The following is a 17,420-nucleotide window of genomic DNA, read 5'->3' as shown; positions in this document are numbered from 1 at the left end:
TCGATTAACTATAATTCGACTTATTTAATTAAACGGGTCAGACTCTTTAATTTTAACCATTTAATTTTATGTTAGGTTCGTGTTGAATTCGCAAATGCGATTTTTCTTTTGCAATCAACATAATATAAAGTCCCTCTTTTATCCTGTTAATTTTTTGAATCATCACAAAGCACTCATCTGCGGTGGGTTGAATCTTAGATTTTTTATTTTTATTTTTATTTTAAAGTTTTGGGAATTGGGAGAGATGAAAAGTATGTTTATTAGACTACAAGGCATTAATTGATCCTTCTATACTAATGTTGGAGCAGATAAGATTGATAAAGATGCTCATGAAACCGTATGGACTAAGCATGGGTACCCGTCCATCATATAATTATAGTGTATTCATATTCTCTCAAGAACTAAACCCAGTTCAGTGCACTTCTGCGGTGGACAAATTATGTGAAATTTGTCAGATTTTAATGTGAACTAAAAGCATGCATGGGTACCCGTCCTACTCTTTTAATGTGAAATTAGGTGAAATTCAAATGGCCAAATTTTAATAGATCCAATATATTCACTTCTCTTTCTAAAAACAAAGGAAGCTAAAGTTTTGGAATCCCACGATGTGTCAGTTCAGTGCACTTCTGCGGTGGACAAAGCAATGAAAGGAAGGGGCATGCACATTCAAGTTTTGCACATATTTTGAGGAACCCCTTGAAAACTGCAAAATTCTCGCAGTAATACGAAACAATATTGAAGTCGTCACATGATCATCGGCATCCGTAATTTTGAAAACGGGAAGAACCAGTAGGCAAGCATATAGCTCAAGAAACTAAGCATGGCTACCGGCCCATATACTTTAAAAATGGACTCAATACTTGGTGGATCAAGTTTCCTAAAACAATGAAGTTGTTGATTATGATGCAACCAATATTCACAGAGACTTCAAGCCGTTTTCAAGTAGGAGATAGAGAGGAGTACTGGTCAGAAGGCCTGCTGGTTTAGAGACCAAAATCATATTGATGTCCGAGTCAATAACGGGCTCTAAGAGGGAAGGTGTGTGGCGCAGTCACTCAATGATTTAGAATGTGTACTTTAGGCCTTATACACAAACATTTAGAACCTTCCAGAGTCTTCTAGGGTTTTCTGAAAGGGTCATGGCCTAGCACCCCTTTGTGACATGCCTCTTCTCTCTCCAGGCCATTAGGTAGGTTAGCGGAGCGTGAGAGAATCTTTGTTGGGAGAGCCGTTATGAGAAGAATCGCATGTTTGCTAGCTGACGCTTGGAGAAGTTAAGTTTTGATCTGGGCAGTCGGGCGGGTCTTAATAGGTCTTAATAGGTCAATGAGTCTTTTGGTTTTGGGTACTCCGGCGGGTTCAGTGGTCTCCAGCCTATTTGGTCATAACTGATTGAGCTTTCTTAGTAGTCGGGCCTTAAAGATCTCTACGTGTGTATAATATGGTCTTCTAGTAATCTCTCAATTCTTTTGGTTGAGAATTAGTGTGCTGATCAAATCGTAAGAATTTGAATTTGTCTTGTGAGCCTACTAATATCTGGGCCATTCATGAGTCAAAATTAAATAGCATATGGTTACACCTGTCAATTAAAGAGCTATATGATTAAAGTGGCTTAGGATTAAAGATAACCATAATTAAACGGTAATATCGGTTCGAGAAAACTCAAAATTGCAGTAAAGAGCTTCATATTTCCAACACATGCAACCTATATGCCCGTGGTCCACGTATTTTTCAATCTTCAGATATACTTCCATGCATGTTCTGCCGGCTAAGAAATAAATGCGAGCGCCATCAAACGTCTCCTAATCTTGATATATACAATCCTAAAAGAAAGATTCTCGCCAAATGTCTCCCTTTTTATCTTTCTTTTTCTTTTTTCTTTTTTTCTTTTTGGTAATTAAGAGTACTCGTGATCCTATAGTTTTATGGCCCGAGGTTGCAATGGAAGCTACATATAAGCCTCCACTAGCTCAGTGCATGCACCCATCCACCTATATATACTTCTCTCTTCACCCTCATCTTCACCACCCATACTTAAATCTCTCCCAATTCCTTTCACTGCCAAATTCGAATTCTCTGAAATCTCTGACATGGGTTTCTCCCACTTTGCAGAAAGAGTCGCTCTTCTTCTTGTTCTTGTTCACTTAATTAGCATTCCTAACTTGTGTTTGGGTGCAAGAAAGCTAAATTCCCTTTATCAACCACCACCCATGTCTCTAACTTACCATAATGGGGCTTTGCTTGAAGGAGACCTCCCGGTTTCCATTCTCTGGTACGGTGAATTTTCACCGGCTCAGAAATCCATTGTGTCGGACTTCCTTCTCTCTCTCAACCCACAAAAAGAACAAAAGCCCTCGGTCTCTCAGTGGTGGAATACCGTCCAAATTTACATGAAAAAAGCTGGAAAGAAAGAATCGCACGTTGTCTTATCAAACCAAATCTCAGACGAGAACTGCTCCATTGGGAAGATTTTAAAGAAACCCCAGATTTCCGAGTTGGCTCGGCGGGCCAACTCAAAACCCGGTGGTTTGACCCTTGTTCTCACAGCCAAAGACGTTGCGGTTGAAGGCTTTTGCATGAGTAGCTGTGGGTTTCACGGCTCGGATACAAAGCTCAAATCGGCTTTCATCTGGGTTGGCAACTCGGTCACTCAGTGCCCGGGTCAGTGCGCCTGGCCATTCCACCAACCCATCTACGGACCACAGACCGCACCGCTGGGTGCACCCAACGGGGACGTTGGGTTGGATGGCATGATCGTAAATATCGCGAGTCTTTTGGCCGGAACCGTGACGAACCCATTCGGGAACGGCTATTTCCAGGGCTCGGCCGGCGCGCCTCTCGAGGCGGCTTCGGCTTGTCCCGGGGTGTACGGTAAGGGAGCGTATCCGGGTTACGCTGGAGAGCTGTTGGTGGATTCAGTCAGTGGTGCGAGCTATAATGCGCAGGGTGTGAGCGGAAGGAAGTATTTGTTGCCGGCAGTGTTTGACCCTTCTACTTCTCAGTGTTCAACGGTCGTGTGATACACAAGTGGCTTCCAGCGATGATGTTTTGTATATTATCTAGTTGCATGCAGCATGTACATAAAATAATTCATGGACATATAATGAATTCGTCTTCAATTTTTGTTTCAAATTAAACTTTTAATTTTCCAACTTTTTTAATAATTTGGACTCTCGACCTCTCTTCTTTAATTGATGTAATATAGACCTTTTTATAAAATCTGCGTACACGTCTGTTGAGAATTGGGCCAACACAAAGGAACGGCCCATAATGCTCACTTCGTCGAAGATACAAGAAGGCCAAACAAGTCTAATAAAGCCGATGAACGGGCTCAATAAACCAGTCTTGCGTTGCCATGCGAAGGGGATAAGCTCCACCAACAGCGAATCATATAATACTGAATTTCGAATTACCACACGAGATCCCAAATCTTGGGGAATTATGAAATTGTTACAATCAAGCCTAAATCCCATTATTTGGAAGGCTAAAATCACGAGTACGACACCAATTATTAAATAAGTCACAACTCTAATTGCTAAGTCCAAACGCTATATAATGGAAGCTTCACGACTCTCAGCAAAACTATTGTTCATTCATACAATATGCTTTTTTTTTCTTTTAAACACAATACTCTAGCACTTGAGCTATTTCTCACTGGTTCATACGGGTAAATTAGTGTGTTAATATCTTCTTCTCTTGTAGGTTAAATTCAATCGGTATTCATGGTCCGGAAAACTATTCCAACAAGGTCCATTCTGAGCACTAAAAGATTCTTAATTAAGTTATGCATAGCATATAGTGGCATATAAAATGCCTTCAAAAATAATTTATAATTCATAGTTTGTAAAAGCGTAGCAGCGAAACATAGTTTGAGAAAGACGTTAAAAGCTCACAAAGAGTGTTAGGGATAAAATCAACCCTAGAGACACGTGGATCCAATGACATCTCAGAATATAAACATCTCGGACTTACACAACCCTGTTATGGTGCGGATATATCCCGAGATCTCCAGGTAAAAGCAGAAACGTCTCGGATATCATCACCTCGGAGGTCAGCTGAAATGTGCTACAGTCTCTTAGGAAGGTGCCATGCGCCACACCCGTCTCAGAATTCGATAAGGATAGAATCCCAGGAGATCAGGGATAAACTACAGATCCATGATTTATGGGATAAGATGATTATTGACATGGAATCGAATTTAAAGAAGTACAAACGCAATCAACTGCGGATTCAACACTCCTATTCAAATTCCCAGAAGATATGATGAAAATTCAAATCGGGCTAGGACTCCTCAAACTCCTAATCCAACTCAATGTCAAGAAGGTCCGGCCTATAAATAAAGATCGTCACACCAGGTATAAGATACGAATTCTCTAAGCTCTTGAGATTAAGATTAAGGATTCTATACAGAAAACCTTTTAGACTGACTTAGGCATCGGAGTGGGCGTGGTCGGCACCCCCGACGAGTTGTTTGTTCCTTTTTGCAGGGTTGGAGTGTTCGGTAAAAAGTCAGGCAGCGAATCCTTAGGCGACACGTCACCATACCGGAAACTGTACCAACAAAGAGGGTTTTTGACGTCCAAAAAGATTCATGGCATACCTCACATGGATTCTTTGTTAACATGACTCATTGAAAGTCTACACTAATATTGTTGAAATTGTGTGGTGTGTATCGATTAAATTCAAATTTTAAGGTTAAATGGGGCCACATTTTGGAGTTCATCACGTAATTATAATTTTTTCTAAGCTAAAAATTTGAAAAAAAAAAAAAAAAAAAAAAAAAAACTAGGGATCATACCCAATAAACCTTATTTTATACCCATGAAACCTAATTCAAAGTTGGTTTAGCAATGCTTTATAGTTTTATTATTATTATTATTATTATTATTTTAACTTGGATGGCCAGAGAACGGACCATTTTCTTGGGCTTGAAGTTACAATTTCAGGCGTAAAAATATTTAGCCATTGCTACAAGTGAACTCTTTTCGGGGGCCCAGTTTTAAATCTTCGAGCCATTTTATCCATGGGCTATGAGAGAGTAGTTTTTGAGGCCGACAATTGTTTTAGAACCCAAAAGCCCAGTCTGCTCAGCAAAAGGGTTTTTTTTTTTGCTGACAATTGTTTTTGTTTTTTAATAATAGGTTCTAACAGTATAATAAACAGAGGCTTGTATTACAGTATTTATATAGGTACAATTGATTATGTGCTTTATATGTGCTAGAGATGGTCGAATTTTTTTTTTTTTTTTTTCCTAAGCGTGAGAAGCGGTTGATTAATTGTTGAATAGTATATTTAAAGTTAGTTTGAGTTTGTAATTTTAAAATGATCGATTTAAAAAAATTATGCATTTTTAAAAAAGTCATCTTTACTTGTGATTTGAAAAATTAATTTCTGACTTTTTTAAATTACAAGTTTTTAAAAATCAAAATTTAAAACTATTTATTTTCTACAATTTATAATTTAATTTAAAATTATACTTTTTAACGACGAAATCCAATCTCTTTTTTTTTTTTTTTTTTTTGAAGGGAGACGAAATCCAATCTCAAGCCTACGTAATGTGATGTACCACGTGCAGGCGAAGAAAAGAAAACCCACGGGTCTGCTTTTTTATGTGTTTAAAATTTTCATCAAGGTCGCTCCGCCCACGTGACGTGAGTTGACGAATGTCAAGTCAGACGACCAAGCTGGCAATTTTTTTTTTTTTTTTAAGCCAGCTGTACTATACAGTGTATACTTGACTGGATCCATATTTGACCGTTGTTTTAAAATTTGTAAAAATTTGACATTACTTCGTAGCATGCTAGCGGATTAAAGACTAGTTCAAAATTTGTAAAAAATTATTAATGTGGCGAAAAATACATTTATTCCGTGCATTAAATTGGAAAAATTGGATGAAATTAAAATACATTGTAATGAAAACATCTTAATTATTTAAAAAGATAAATGAAATTATCTTCTTAATGTAATAGATATAGCTTGAATTATTATGAGTGTGAGTCTTGAACTATATGTGTCTTGTATGCGTGGTGTGTATGATGAATGTATATACAAACTATGAAACATGCATATAGATTGAGATTTGATTGTTTAAGATTCAATTTATTTATCTAATTAACTCAAATGATAAAATATTAATAATAATTAATTAAGTAATGATTAATATGGATTTTTGAAAAAAAGAAAAAGAAAAAAAAGAAAGAGAGAATCATGATACTTATTTTATAGGATAAAGTCCACGTACACTCCTTGGCAATGTCTCTTTCAAACTACAGAAAATTGTCAATGTTCCCCCAATGACGAAAATACCCTTCATAAATTTTAAAAAAATAAAAAGAGAAATACATAAAAACTAGGGGTGACCAAATTAAAAAATTAAAAGAAAAATTAAAAAGTTTTCATTTTTTTTTTAAAAGAAATTTAAAAATTTTCGTTTTTTTTTTTTTTTGAATTATAAGGGTATTTTTTTCTTATTAAAAAAATGGTAAGGCCACTTTTGTCTTTTTGCTGGCCTTAGGGGACATTGACAATTTTTTGATAGTTTGGGAGAACAATTTTTCAATTAAAAGTTTGGGAGGGAAAACATTGTTAATTTGGTGGTAGTTTGAACAGGGTATGTGAATTTTTTCCTATTTTATATAAGAAATGATAAGTGAATTAAGCAGTTCCGAAACAAGCTTTAATTTGTTAATTACAAGATAAATGAATCGAGTTTGAACAACCTATCTTGTTCGGCTCGTATTCAAAACAACATTAAACAAGTTGAAATTGAACATTTAATATTCTATTCGAACCCAATGTTACTATTGAGACTTTCTTAATATAAGTGAGTTGTATTAAGAAAGTTAATTTTAGGATGTCCACAATGTTGTAAAACTTTTTTGGGGGCCAAAAGTTTTTTTTAAAAAAAAGGACCTAAAATGTGTTTTTCTAAACAAATTTAAAAGTTTAAAAAATGTATTTTTAACAAATTTGTTTTCCTATGGGGGGCATGGCACATGCACATTGAATAGCCCCGAGCCTCTGGCTTTCCCCCCACATGAATTGGGTAAGATTTGATTTCCCACGGTGATCTCAAATAATTATTTATACTAAAAAAAATATTCCAACTTTAGATCTAATAAATTTCCCGTAATAAATAACTATAGAGCAGTTATTTTTATATTTTTTAAGCACAGTCTTTAATGGAAAATGGGTCAACCGACCTGCTAGGCTGCTAGCCATGCCCTACATGCCCACGTGCATTTCAAGCTCATTCCTGGAAACGACCCCACGCTGAGCGCGGTTTACAGTTGATTCATGACTATTTTCTACCAAAAAAGAAGAAAAATGAATCAAGCAAGAGGAATTAAGGAAGTAGAACGAAAGGTGTTGGTTATTATTGAGTTAAGTCAAAAATTTAGGTCGTAAATGTAAAACGGGCGCCGTACGTAAGAGTAATTAAATTCGAATTAGAAAAGCAGGACGTCAATTAAGCAGAAGAAATCTATTTATACCCCTCTACTTTGCCACCTCATTTACATTTACTTGGAATGATCCTGATTCTCGTGAAAATAACAAAGAAGATTTAAAAAAAAAAAAAAGTGTGAAACTGAGTCTAATCACCGATGGCTCGCCCAATCCTAGGACTGATAAGGGGACGTCAATAGTAATTTATTATAAATTAAATAGTAATTTTAAAAGTCACATCAATTTTAAAAAACAAAAGAATGATATAAGAGTGATATGTAACATTACTTCGACAACGCTAGAAACCAAATTTAGGATCGGTACTATTATATATTATTGTTAGATTGAAAATAAAATAAAAAGTTATGACTTTTTACATGTACCACTTGAATATTTATAAATATAACGTTCTTCCACCGATTTTATAATTTAATTTTTCATTTTCAATTTTAAAACTTTACTAGTGAAATTGTGAGAATTCTCTAAAATTGTTTTATGTAGAATTTATAAGCTTTATTGTATTCCGGTGATGATTTGTTAGCGATTTATTAGCAAACTCATTTCGAGCGGAGTTAAATATCTTTTTAAAGATAAGAATAAATCGTACATCAAAGCGTTATCTTTATTACATAATAAAAATCGGGTCAGAGCTTCTACGCTCTTGAGTTGAGTCATGACCAAAATTCATACGCCTATATTATTATATGATCCCCATACGCGGGGAAAAGAAATGCAAAGGTCAACAATTGCGGAGAGCAATTAAGCAGTCGTCAGTAGTGCCATCATATATTGCTTTTAATATAATTTCCTCTTTTACTTTCATGACGGCGGAGGTGCAATGGACACATTCCACAACACTGTGTCTGGCTCCTATTACGACGTCGGTACGGTAAAATTCAGAATTTGATTAAAAGAGGTGCAGGCGTAATTGACCACCTCTTGGCTTCCGTGTATGCATGGTTTAATTGTTTGACTTCATTGATGAACAAAGTGTTCACACCTCTTTCCTGCTCTATAATAGAAAGCCACTTCTATCGCGAATGCAATCCATCCCATTCTCAGTTGTGTTGTGTGCCTTGCGCTAGTGAGAAACAAAATGGGTTCCGAGGCCATAATAGAGAAGCCCCATGCAGTTTGTATCCCCTTCCCAGCTCAAGGCCACATAAACCCCATGCTCAAGATGGCCAAAATCCTCCATTACAGAGGCTTTCATATCACCTTTGTCAACACTGAGTTCAACCATAAACGCCTCCTCAAATCCCGAGGTCCCAACTCTCTCGACGGCCTCCCCTCCTTCCGATTCGAAACCATTCCCGACGGCCTTCCCGAGTCCGACGTCGAAGCCACCCAAAACATACCATCCCTATGCGTCTCTACAAAAAAACATTGCTTAGCTCCCTTCCGAAACCTTCTTTCGAAACTGAACGACACCGCTTCATCAAATGTCCCGCCTGTCACTTGCATCGTTTCGGATGGTGTCATGAGCTTCACTCTAGACGCAGCAGCAGAGCTGGGCATCCCCGAGGTTCTTTTCTGGACAACAAGCGCATGTGGGTTCATGGGCTACGTTCAATTTCGCCGTCTCATTGAGAAGGGTCTAACACCACTGAAAGGTACTAATCCATCAATCAAAACTGACTTCCATTTTTTCATTGTAGATTGTTCTCGTGGCATTACTTATTGAGTTTATTTGTTGTACAGATGCGAGCTATTTAACGAATGGGTATTTAGATACGGTCATCGATTGGATTCCAGGTATGAAAGGTATTCGCTTGAGGGATCTTCCGAGCTTCATTAGAACAACAGACCCAGATGAGATTATGCTAGATTTTCCAATGGTTGAATGCGAGAGAGCTCAAAAAGCTTCAGCTCTCATCTTCAATACGTTTGATGCCTTAGAGCATGAGGTGTTAGACGCACTTTCATCCATGTTTCCTCCTATTTACTCTATTGGTCCCCTGCAACTTGTCCTAAATCAGATCCCGGATAGTGATCATAAATCGATCGGCTCAAACCTATGGAAAGAAGAAGCTGGGAGTCTCGGATGGCTGGACAAAAAAGAATCCAACTCCGTTGTTTACGTGAATTTCGGAAGTATAGCGGTGATGACAAGTGACCAATTAATTGAGTTTGCTTGGGGGCTTGCAAATAGCAACCAAACATTCTTGTGGATAATAAGGCCTGATCTTGTAGACGGCGATTCGGCTGTTCTTCCACCGGAATTCATAGAAGAGACCAAAGAAAGGGGTCTATTGGCAAGCTGGTGTCCTCAGGAACAAGTTCTGAGCCATCCATCCATTGGAGGGTTCTTAACGCACAGTGGGTGGAATTCTACGATTGAAAGCGTGTGTGGTGGAGTGCCAATTATCTCTTGTCCGTTCTTCGCCGAGCAGCAAACCAATTCCCGGTACTCTTGCAATGAGTGGGGCATAGGCATGGAGATAGAGGGTGGTGTTAAGAGAGGAGAAATAGAGAGCCTTTTGAGGGAGCTGATGATGGGAGAGAAGGGGAAAGAGTTGAAGAAGAAAGCTGTAGCGTGGAAGAAGTTGGCAGAGGAGGCTACCAGTAGGGCTACTGGGTCATCTTACGTCAATATTGACAAAATGATTAATGAAGTTCTTCTTTCTGCAAGACATTAGGTTAAAGGCTGTTTACGTTGAATAAGCTTATAAACAATCTATTGTACGACAATTTCTTCAATTTAATTATTAATTATTTCGGGGATTTTTTTTTTTTTTTTTTTATATTTCTCTATGCTTATCTAAAGATCATGTACTACAAATTTACCATATTAAGAAATTGACGAAAACTTGCCCTATTTGGATGGTCCTTGACTCCTTGTCAGTTATTGCACGTTATAAATGTTTTTAATTTTGCTAATTAAGTCGTAGGCGGACCAACAGAGTTTCATATTTTCACGTTATAAAAATTTTCATATTTCTCGAAGAGACACGTAAGTGACGTAACGTAAACGAATTAATAGTTTTCTCTCGTATTCCAAAAAATAAGAAGAAAAAAAAAAGGTCCTCTCCACACATATGGGCCGGGCTATCAATGATCATGACGTGCTATGACGTCGTATGTTTAGAATGACAAGTATAAAAAATAAAAAAACAAAAAAAAAAACACCTGACCTTAGAACATTTCTAACAGCTTCCCTTTCTTTCCCTTCCCATCAATTTTCCCTATAGGTAGGGAATAAGATCACTTTTTTTCCCTAAAAAAAAAATACCCTACAGCAGTTTCTTTTTACCTTTCCCTATATCATTAAAATATTAATTTTTACTTTTTCCTTTTGTTTTTTATTCTTTTATTTTCTTCTCTCTCTCCCTCTCTCGTCTTCTTCGTCCTCACACCCACTCTGTGTCTTTTCTCTCTCTCTCTCTCTCTCTCTCTCTCTCTCTCTCGTTGTCTTCGTCAAGCAAGCCCCCATACTTGTTGTGCCCAGTTTCTTGACCAATTCATGTACAAACAAACACAAGAAAATCGAAAAGCATATCATCAGAATGAAAATCAAACCCGCACTTTTCTTGGATTTTGGTCTCTTCTAGGTATTGGATTTTTCTTTTTCCCAAAAAATTTCCTTATTTTCCATCTGATTTCCCCAAATTCCTTCCGATTCCTTCCCTTGATATTCCAATTGGAAAGCTAAATCTTGCAAAGTTCAATTGAAGAGTGGAGTTTGGCCGTTTTGAAGATTACCCATTTGATTATTTGCTGAATAAATTCTTTCTTTGGAATCGCTTTTCTTGGGGTTTTTGCAGAGTCCTCAATGGGGTTTTCGATTCCGTCATCGTGTTTGTGGTGATGAGAATACCCTTAAGAATTCCCAGAAGGCGGCAGACCGAGCTCGTCGTCCAAAGCTTCCAGAAGGTACCCGAGCTCCGGTTGAGACTTGCCGGAATTCGACATCAGGTCGACCACTGGCGTCGGAGAAGAAGTACAAGCCTGGGCATGGTGGAGACGAGTCGGGATAGTGAGTTTGAAACGCTCATCCATGTTTATTTAGATGATACCAGATGAATGATATCAAAGGAAGAAGAAAGGGTCTGAGAGTTGGGAGACGTGAGAGGATAAAGGAGAGAGAGTGGATTTTTTTTATGATTATAATATTGAATGGGAAGTGAAAATTGTAGGGAAGTTGCTGTGGGATGGTTTTTATGACTTTTTTAAAATTTTCCTTAAATTTTAGGGAACAACTCTCCTTTAGGAAAGCTACTGTGAATGCTCATAGGATCGTTAGCATCACAATTATTGATCACACTAGATATTTTAATTAAGATGGGGATTTGTCCCAATTTGTTGAGGGACAAGACGGATTAGATAGGGTGATAGGATATAGAGTTGACGTAAGAGTGGATACTTTTTGGAATTTAATGTTCGATCATCAATGTCAATGGTTGTGATGGATGCGATCTATGATGCCCAGAGGATCTCACTCTACTTGTCTTGCTATGATTAGGTTGTCCCTCTACATTTTTTTTATTTTTTTTTGGTTATAGCCGCTACTCGCTTAATCAATGGTAGAGCTGAACGCTCGCTTGTGACCCTAGATCTGAATGTTCAATATTACAGTTAAACGTTCTTTTAAAACCTTAAGACCGTTAGTCTGATAATATTCTGAACATTCGAAGGTTGGCATTATTGAAAAATAACACATCAGCCTTATCCACTGCATTTTTAGCCTATAAATACCCCCTACCCTCACCATTTTAGCTCATTTTTTCCCCTTCCATCAGTGTCATCCTAGAGTTAGAGTTAGAGAGTAATTCGAAGAGAAAGAGGGAGAGAGAATGAACTCTCTTAATTGTTAGTATTATTAGGTTGTTATCTTACTGTTTATCTATTGTTTATTTACTTTTTGTGCCCTACCTTATGTTTTTGATTCTCTAGGTTGTTGTTGTTGTTGTTGTTGTTTTTTTTTTTTTTTTTTTAAACAATATTAACAATGAATTAGTAGTTTAATGATGTTAAACATACAATGTTTTGTATGGGAATGTTAACATGGTTTAGGATCATGTTATAGATCATATAGGACCTCAGGTCATGTTGGAATGAGGTATAGAATGGACTTTTGGTTCATAATGAGTTTTTGACCGAGGCAGAATGTTCAACCCGAGCCTCGAACGATCGACATAATAACCGAACATTCGATGATCAGACAAAATGACCATTTTTCCTCTAGTATAGGATTAAGGGTATTTTCATCAAGATCATAGATTAATATTATGCCCTTTCGTAGATTTCGATGTTGGAGAATTCAGAGACTGTTTCTAAAAATAATTAAGCGATTGAAGTAAATCGACTATCTTGTGCTGTTATTTTCATAAACAATGACTTGTTGCATTTTATTTATAATATTTTTAATTTTTAAAGACAAACTTGGGTTATCTTCAGCATCTCTTAAAATAAATGAAAGAATATTTCTTTCTTTTTTTTCTTCCAACTCTTGTCGTCGCTAGGACCAAATAATGTGTTGACTCCCTTCAACCTGATATTTCTATGGTGAATCAATAGACACCACGAAAAAAAAAATTGCATTTAATGTCATTATTTAAATGCCATTTTAGGCTATATAAACAACACCAAACACTTAGTCCGTTTAATTAATGCCGCTTCTCAAATGGCATTAATGTAGTGGTCTTAAATTAATTTAATGCCGCTTAAGACACAAACAGTGTTAATTTATACTGATTTTTGAAAAGCAACATTAAATTTAATGTCGTTTTAAATAATAAGCGGAATTAAATTTAATGTCACTTATTGCTCAAATAGCATTAAAAACATATAAAAAAAATCCCAAAAGTAAATAGGCAAACGCAGCAATAAAAATCCTAAAAAAATCTTTATTGGTGGCATGTTCATTTATAACAGACTACAAGAAAGACACTCTCTGTATCTCTACCTCATTTCTTACACATCTATAACAACAATTTCGAAACAAGATTAGCTAAAAGCCAAAAAAGGAAGGAATACTTAAGAGAGAGAGGGTCTCGTTTCTTTTCTAGAGAGAGAAAGTTAGAGCTTGAGCATCTTTGTGCCGGGGGAGGGAGGCTTCACGCCACCCTCCTCCGGGAGCTACTCCTCCTAGCCTTAGAGGTTTTTGGTCCTCCCTGGTGTGTACCAGTGGAGGCTAGGATGTCTCCCAGCCTCTAAGGCTGTAGAGTTTTGTTTCCTCTGGCTTGTGTCGGTGGTGGCTGTTGTTTCTCCTAGCTTTTAGAGCTATGGAGTTTTTTCTTCAGTTTCTGTTGCTTTTTTTTTTTTTTTTTTTTTTTTTTTTTTTTTTTTTTCTGGCAGAAGCTGCACTAGCCGTTGGTTAAGGGGAGTGGTCGTTCGTAGTGTCTCCGGCGAAGGTTTTGTCTGGCCGTGCAAAATTTGAGAATATCTTTGGAGCTAGATCTATGGTCTTCGGCTGGTTTTCTCTTGACACGCGCTCTTCCGTGGTGGTCGTCGGCTTCTTCCGGTCCGATTGTGTCAAGCCATGGCCGTAGTGGTCCCTCCTGCTCGGCGCGTGGCCAGCACACGCCAAGGAGTTTTCTCCCTCTACTAGCACGTGAGGGCCACAGCCTGTCGTGCTCGGCTGTGGTTGGTGGAGATCGGTGGTTCCAGATGTCATCCGTTGCTGGAGGGCTTTTGTAGATGGCGCGTGCCCTGCACGCGTCGGCTCCGGCAACGCACGCGCCAGTTTCGGTGACGACGATTCCTGACGCTGGTTGTTTTGTGGTTTTATGGCAGCTTCTTGTATTTTCCTTTCGTACATTCTTGTCTCTGCTCACAGTTTACCTTTGTAATGACTTCTAAATTACTTGGGCATTTTAGGTGGCTTGTAAGCTAGACCAAGTCCTTTCATTCTAGTTGGGTTGTGAATCAGTGTAAAGAGAGGACCCAATTGCATGTTCATGTAATTTTAGTTTGTTACTTAGGTAGCTGTTTTAAGTTAGGTTTGTTCCTACCTTAGTGGTTTGGGATTTTGTATCTCTATTCACTATCTTGGGCCTACGAGCGTGTGTTTGTAGCTATCGGCCTGGATGTTTGCCTTCGGGCTTGTTATCAATGAAAGTTCCAATCCCCGTTAAAAAAAAAAAAAAAAAAAAGAAAAAAAACAATTTCGAATAGGAAGAACCAAGCATGCTCACATGAGTCACACTGCCAGAGAAAAATATATTGATCAACATTTACTAGTGGGTTAATTTTTTTTTTTTTCTAGAGGGAGCATGGCCCACATTGACGAGCCCCCGACCTCTTAACTTTCCTCCACACGAATAGGTAAGATTCGATTTTCACGTGATCCCAAATAATTATTTATACTAAAAAATATTCCAACTATAGATCTAGCTAATAAATTTCCTGTAATAACTATAGAGCAGTTATTTATATATTTTTTAAGAACAGTCTTTAATAGATAATGGGTCAAGCGACCTGCTAGGTTGCTAGCCATGTCCTACTTGCCCACGTACATTCCCCGCTCATTCCTGGAAACGATCCCACGCTGAGCGCGGTTCACAGTTGATTCACAACCTTTTTCTACCAAAAAAGAAGAAAAATGAATCAAGCAAGAGGAAGGAGAGATAGAACGAAAGGGGTGGTTGTTAACTTGTTATTGAGTAATTAAATACGAATTAGAAAAGTAGGACGTCAATTAAGAAGACGAAATCTATTTAACCCCCTCTACCTTACCACCTCATTTACATTTACTTGGAGTGATCCTGATTATCATGAAAATAACAAAGATTTAAAAAAAAAGTGTGAAATTGAGTCGAATCACCGATGGCTCGCCCAATCTTGGGACTGAGACTGAATAAGGGGATCTCAAAACTTTGAATAATGTCAAAATTTGGGCAACGGAATACGCCTATACGACAACACGAGTAATGCTACGTATCATTATGGTTCCACGGCCACAATAGAGAAGCCCCATGCAGTTTGTATCCCTTTCCCAGCTCAAGGCCACATAAACCCCATGCTCAAGATGGCCAAAATCCTCCACTACAGAGGCTTTCATATCACTTTTATTAACACTGAGTTCAACCACAAACGCCTTCTCAAATCCCGAGGTCCCAACTCTCTCAACGGCCTCCCTTCCTTTCGATTCGAAACCATTCCCGACGGCCTTCCCGAGTCCGACGTCGATGCCACCCAAGACATAGCATCCATATGCGACTCTACAAGAAAACATTGCTTAGCTCCCTTCAGAAACCATCTTTCAAAACTGAACGACACATCTTCATCCAATGTCCCTCCAGTCACTTGCATAGTTTCCGATGGAGCCATGACCTTCACTCTAGACGCAGCAGCAGAACTGGGCATCCCTGAGGTTCTTTTCTGGACAGCCAGTGCATGTGGGTACATGGGCTACGTTCAATATCGCCGTCTCATTGAGATGGGTCTGACACCACTCAAAGGTACTAATCCACCAATCAGAACTAATTACTTCCACTTTTTCATAGTTCCTGCCATTTATTTGGGATCGATATTATAGTGCTAAATTGTTATCAAGTGTAAATTGTTCTCATGGCTTAACTTGCGAGTTTCTTTATTTGTTGTGCAGATGCGAGCTATTTAACGAATGGGCATTTAGATACAGTCATCGATTGGGTTCCAGGTATGAAAGGTATTCGCCTGAGGGATCTTCCGAGCTTCATTAGAACCACAAACCCAGATGAAATTATGCTAAATTTTCCAATGGTTGAATGCGAGAGAGCTCAAAAAGCTTCAGCTCTCATCTTCAATACGTTTGATGCCTTAGAGCATGAGGTGTTAGACGCACTTTCATCCATGTTTCCTCCTATTTACTCCATTGGTCCCCTGCAACTTCTCCTAAATCAGATCCCGGATAGTGATCATAAATCAATTGGCTCAAACCTATGGAAAGAAGACGTTGAGTGTCTCGAATGGCTAGACAAAAAAGAAGCCAACTCCGTTGTTTACGTGAATTTCGGTAGCATAATGGTGATGACAAGCGACCAATTAATCGAGTTTGCTTGGGGGCTTGCAAATAGCAACCAAACATTCTTGTGGATAATAAGGCCCGATCTTGTGGACGGTGATTCGGCCGTTCTTCCACCGGAATTCTTAGAAGAGACCAAAGAAAGGGGTCTATTGGCAAGTTGGTGCCCTCAAGAGCAAGTTCTGAGCCATCCATCCATTGGAGGGTTCTTAACGCACAGTGGGTGGAATTCCACGATTGAAAGCGTGTGCGGTGGAGTGCCAATTATCTCTTGGCCGTTCTTCGCCGACCAGCAAACCAATTGTCGGTACTCTTGCAATGAGTGGGGCATAGGCATGGAGATTGAAGGTGGTGGTAAGAGAGGAGAAATAGAGAGACTTGTGAGAGAGCTGATGGTGGGAGAGAAGAGGAAAGAGTTGAAGAAGAAAGCTGTAGCGTGGAAGAAGTTGGCAGAGGAGGCCACCAGTAGGCCTACTGGGTCATCTTACATGAATATTGACAAAGTGATTAATGAAGTTCTTCTTTCTGCAAGACATTAGGTTATGTTGGATTGATTATAGAAGGCTGTTTATATTGAATAAGCTTTATAGAGCCTGTTGTAAATTTGTGTCCTGATCGAACAATCTTATGTTCGACAAATTTGTCAGATTAACTCTTCAATTTTTCGGGGATATTTATGTAGGCTTATCTTTCAGTAGTAATAAAGGGTTGCTTCTCTCTCTCTTTTTTTGACATGTAGTATATAGTTATAGCCAACTTTCGGGAAGAGTGTAATACCTTTAAATATTATATAGGATTAATTGAATTTTGGCATGATTAATGATTTTGATAAACTTTGTTAGTGATTGTTTGAAGTAAAAACTTTGATTTTTGTTCTTACCCGAACATAATTAGAAGTGAGATAGCCGAACGTCAAGCATTAAATATCATCTATGGCAAGTTTGCCATATTAAGAAATTCACGAAAACTTGCCTTATTTGGATGGTCCACGTCAGCCATTGGACTTTAATTTATACATATTTCGAAT

At 38.2% G+C, this 17,420-nt stretch overlaps 3 protein-coding genes across 3 annotated transcripts; all 3 read left to right on the top strand.

The window, feature by feature from the left end:
* The first annotated feature begins 2,000 nt into the window (after positions 1-2,000).
* LOC133870779 (protein PHOSPHATE-INDUCED 1-like) lies at positions 2,001-3,119 on the top strand. Its single transcript, XM_062307997.1, has one exon. It carries the CDS (start codon positions 2,091-2,093, stop codon positions 3,018-3,020), a length of 930 nt encoding a protein of 309 aa, XP_062163981.1. The 5' UTR covers positions 2,001-2,090; the 3' UTR covers positions 3,021-3,119.
* Positions 3,120-8,480: 5,361 nt separating this feature from the next.
* LOC133870777 (7-deoxyloganetin glucosyltransferase-like) lies at positions 8,481-10,266 on the top strand. Its single transcript, XM_062307995.1, has 2 exons — positions 8,481-9,059; positions 9,148-10,266. Exons 1-2 carry the CDS (start codon positions 8,543-8,545, stop codon positions 10,083-10,085), a joined length of 1,455 nt encoding a protein of 484 aa, XP_062163979.1. The 5' UTR covers positions 8,481-8,542; the 3' UTR covers positions 10,086-10,266.
* A 240-nt stretch (positions 10,267-10,506) lies between these two features.
* Positions 10,507-16,989, top strand: LOC133871638 (7-deoxyloganetin glucosyltransferase-like). Its single transcript, XM_062309068.1, has 4 exons — positions 10,507-10,524; positions 11,211-11,422; positions 15,316-15,848; positions 15,995-16,989. The coding sequence occupies exons 1-4, from the start codon at positions 10,507-10,509 to the stop codon at positions 16,930-16,932; spliced, it is 1,701 nt and encodes a 566-aa protein (XP_062165052.1). The 3' UTR covers positions 16,933-16,989.
* The last annotated feature ends 431 nt before the right edge of the window (positions 16,990-17,420 follow it).

This window comes from Alnus glutinosa, chromosome 6, assembly GCF_958979055.1.
Source record: "Alnus glutinosa chromosome 6, dhAlnGlut1.1, whole genome shotgun sequence".
Classification (NCBI taxonomy): domain Eukaryota; kingdom Viridiplantae; phylum Streptophyta; class Magnoliopsida; order Fagales; family Betulaceae; genus Alnus; species Alnus glutinosa.
This window is presented reverse-complemented; position numbering and strand designations above follow the sequence as displayed.

Bases quoted from the DNA above. Each gene is read 5' to 3' on its own strand.
- LOC133871638 (XM_062309068.1), top strand. The intron at 11,423-15,315 runs GTGAGTTTGAAA...CGACAACACGAG, and splicing joins GGTGGAGACGAGTCGGGATA to TAATGCTACGTATCATTATG. The intron at 15,849-15,994 runs GTACTAATCCAC...TTTGTTGTGCAG, and splicing joins GGGTCTGACACCACTCAAAG to ATGCGAGCTATTTAACGAAT.
- LOC133870779 (XM_062307997.1), top strand. From the start codon at position 2,091: ATGGGTTTCTCCCACTTTGCAGAAAGAGTCGCTCTTCTTCTTGTTCTT.
- LOC133870777 (XM_062307995.1), top strand. From the start codon at position 8,543: ATGGGTTCCGAGGCCATAATAGAGAAGCCCCATGCAGTTTGTATCCCC. The intron at 9,060-9,147 runs GTACTAATCCAT...TTTGTTGTACAG, and splicing joins GGGTCTAACACCACTGAAAG to ATGCGAGCTATTTAACGAAT.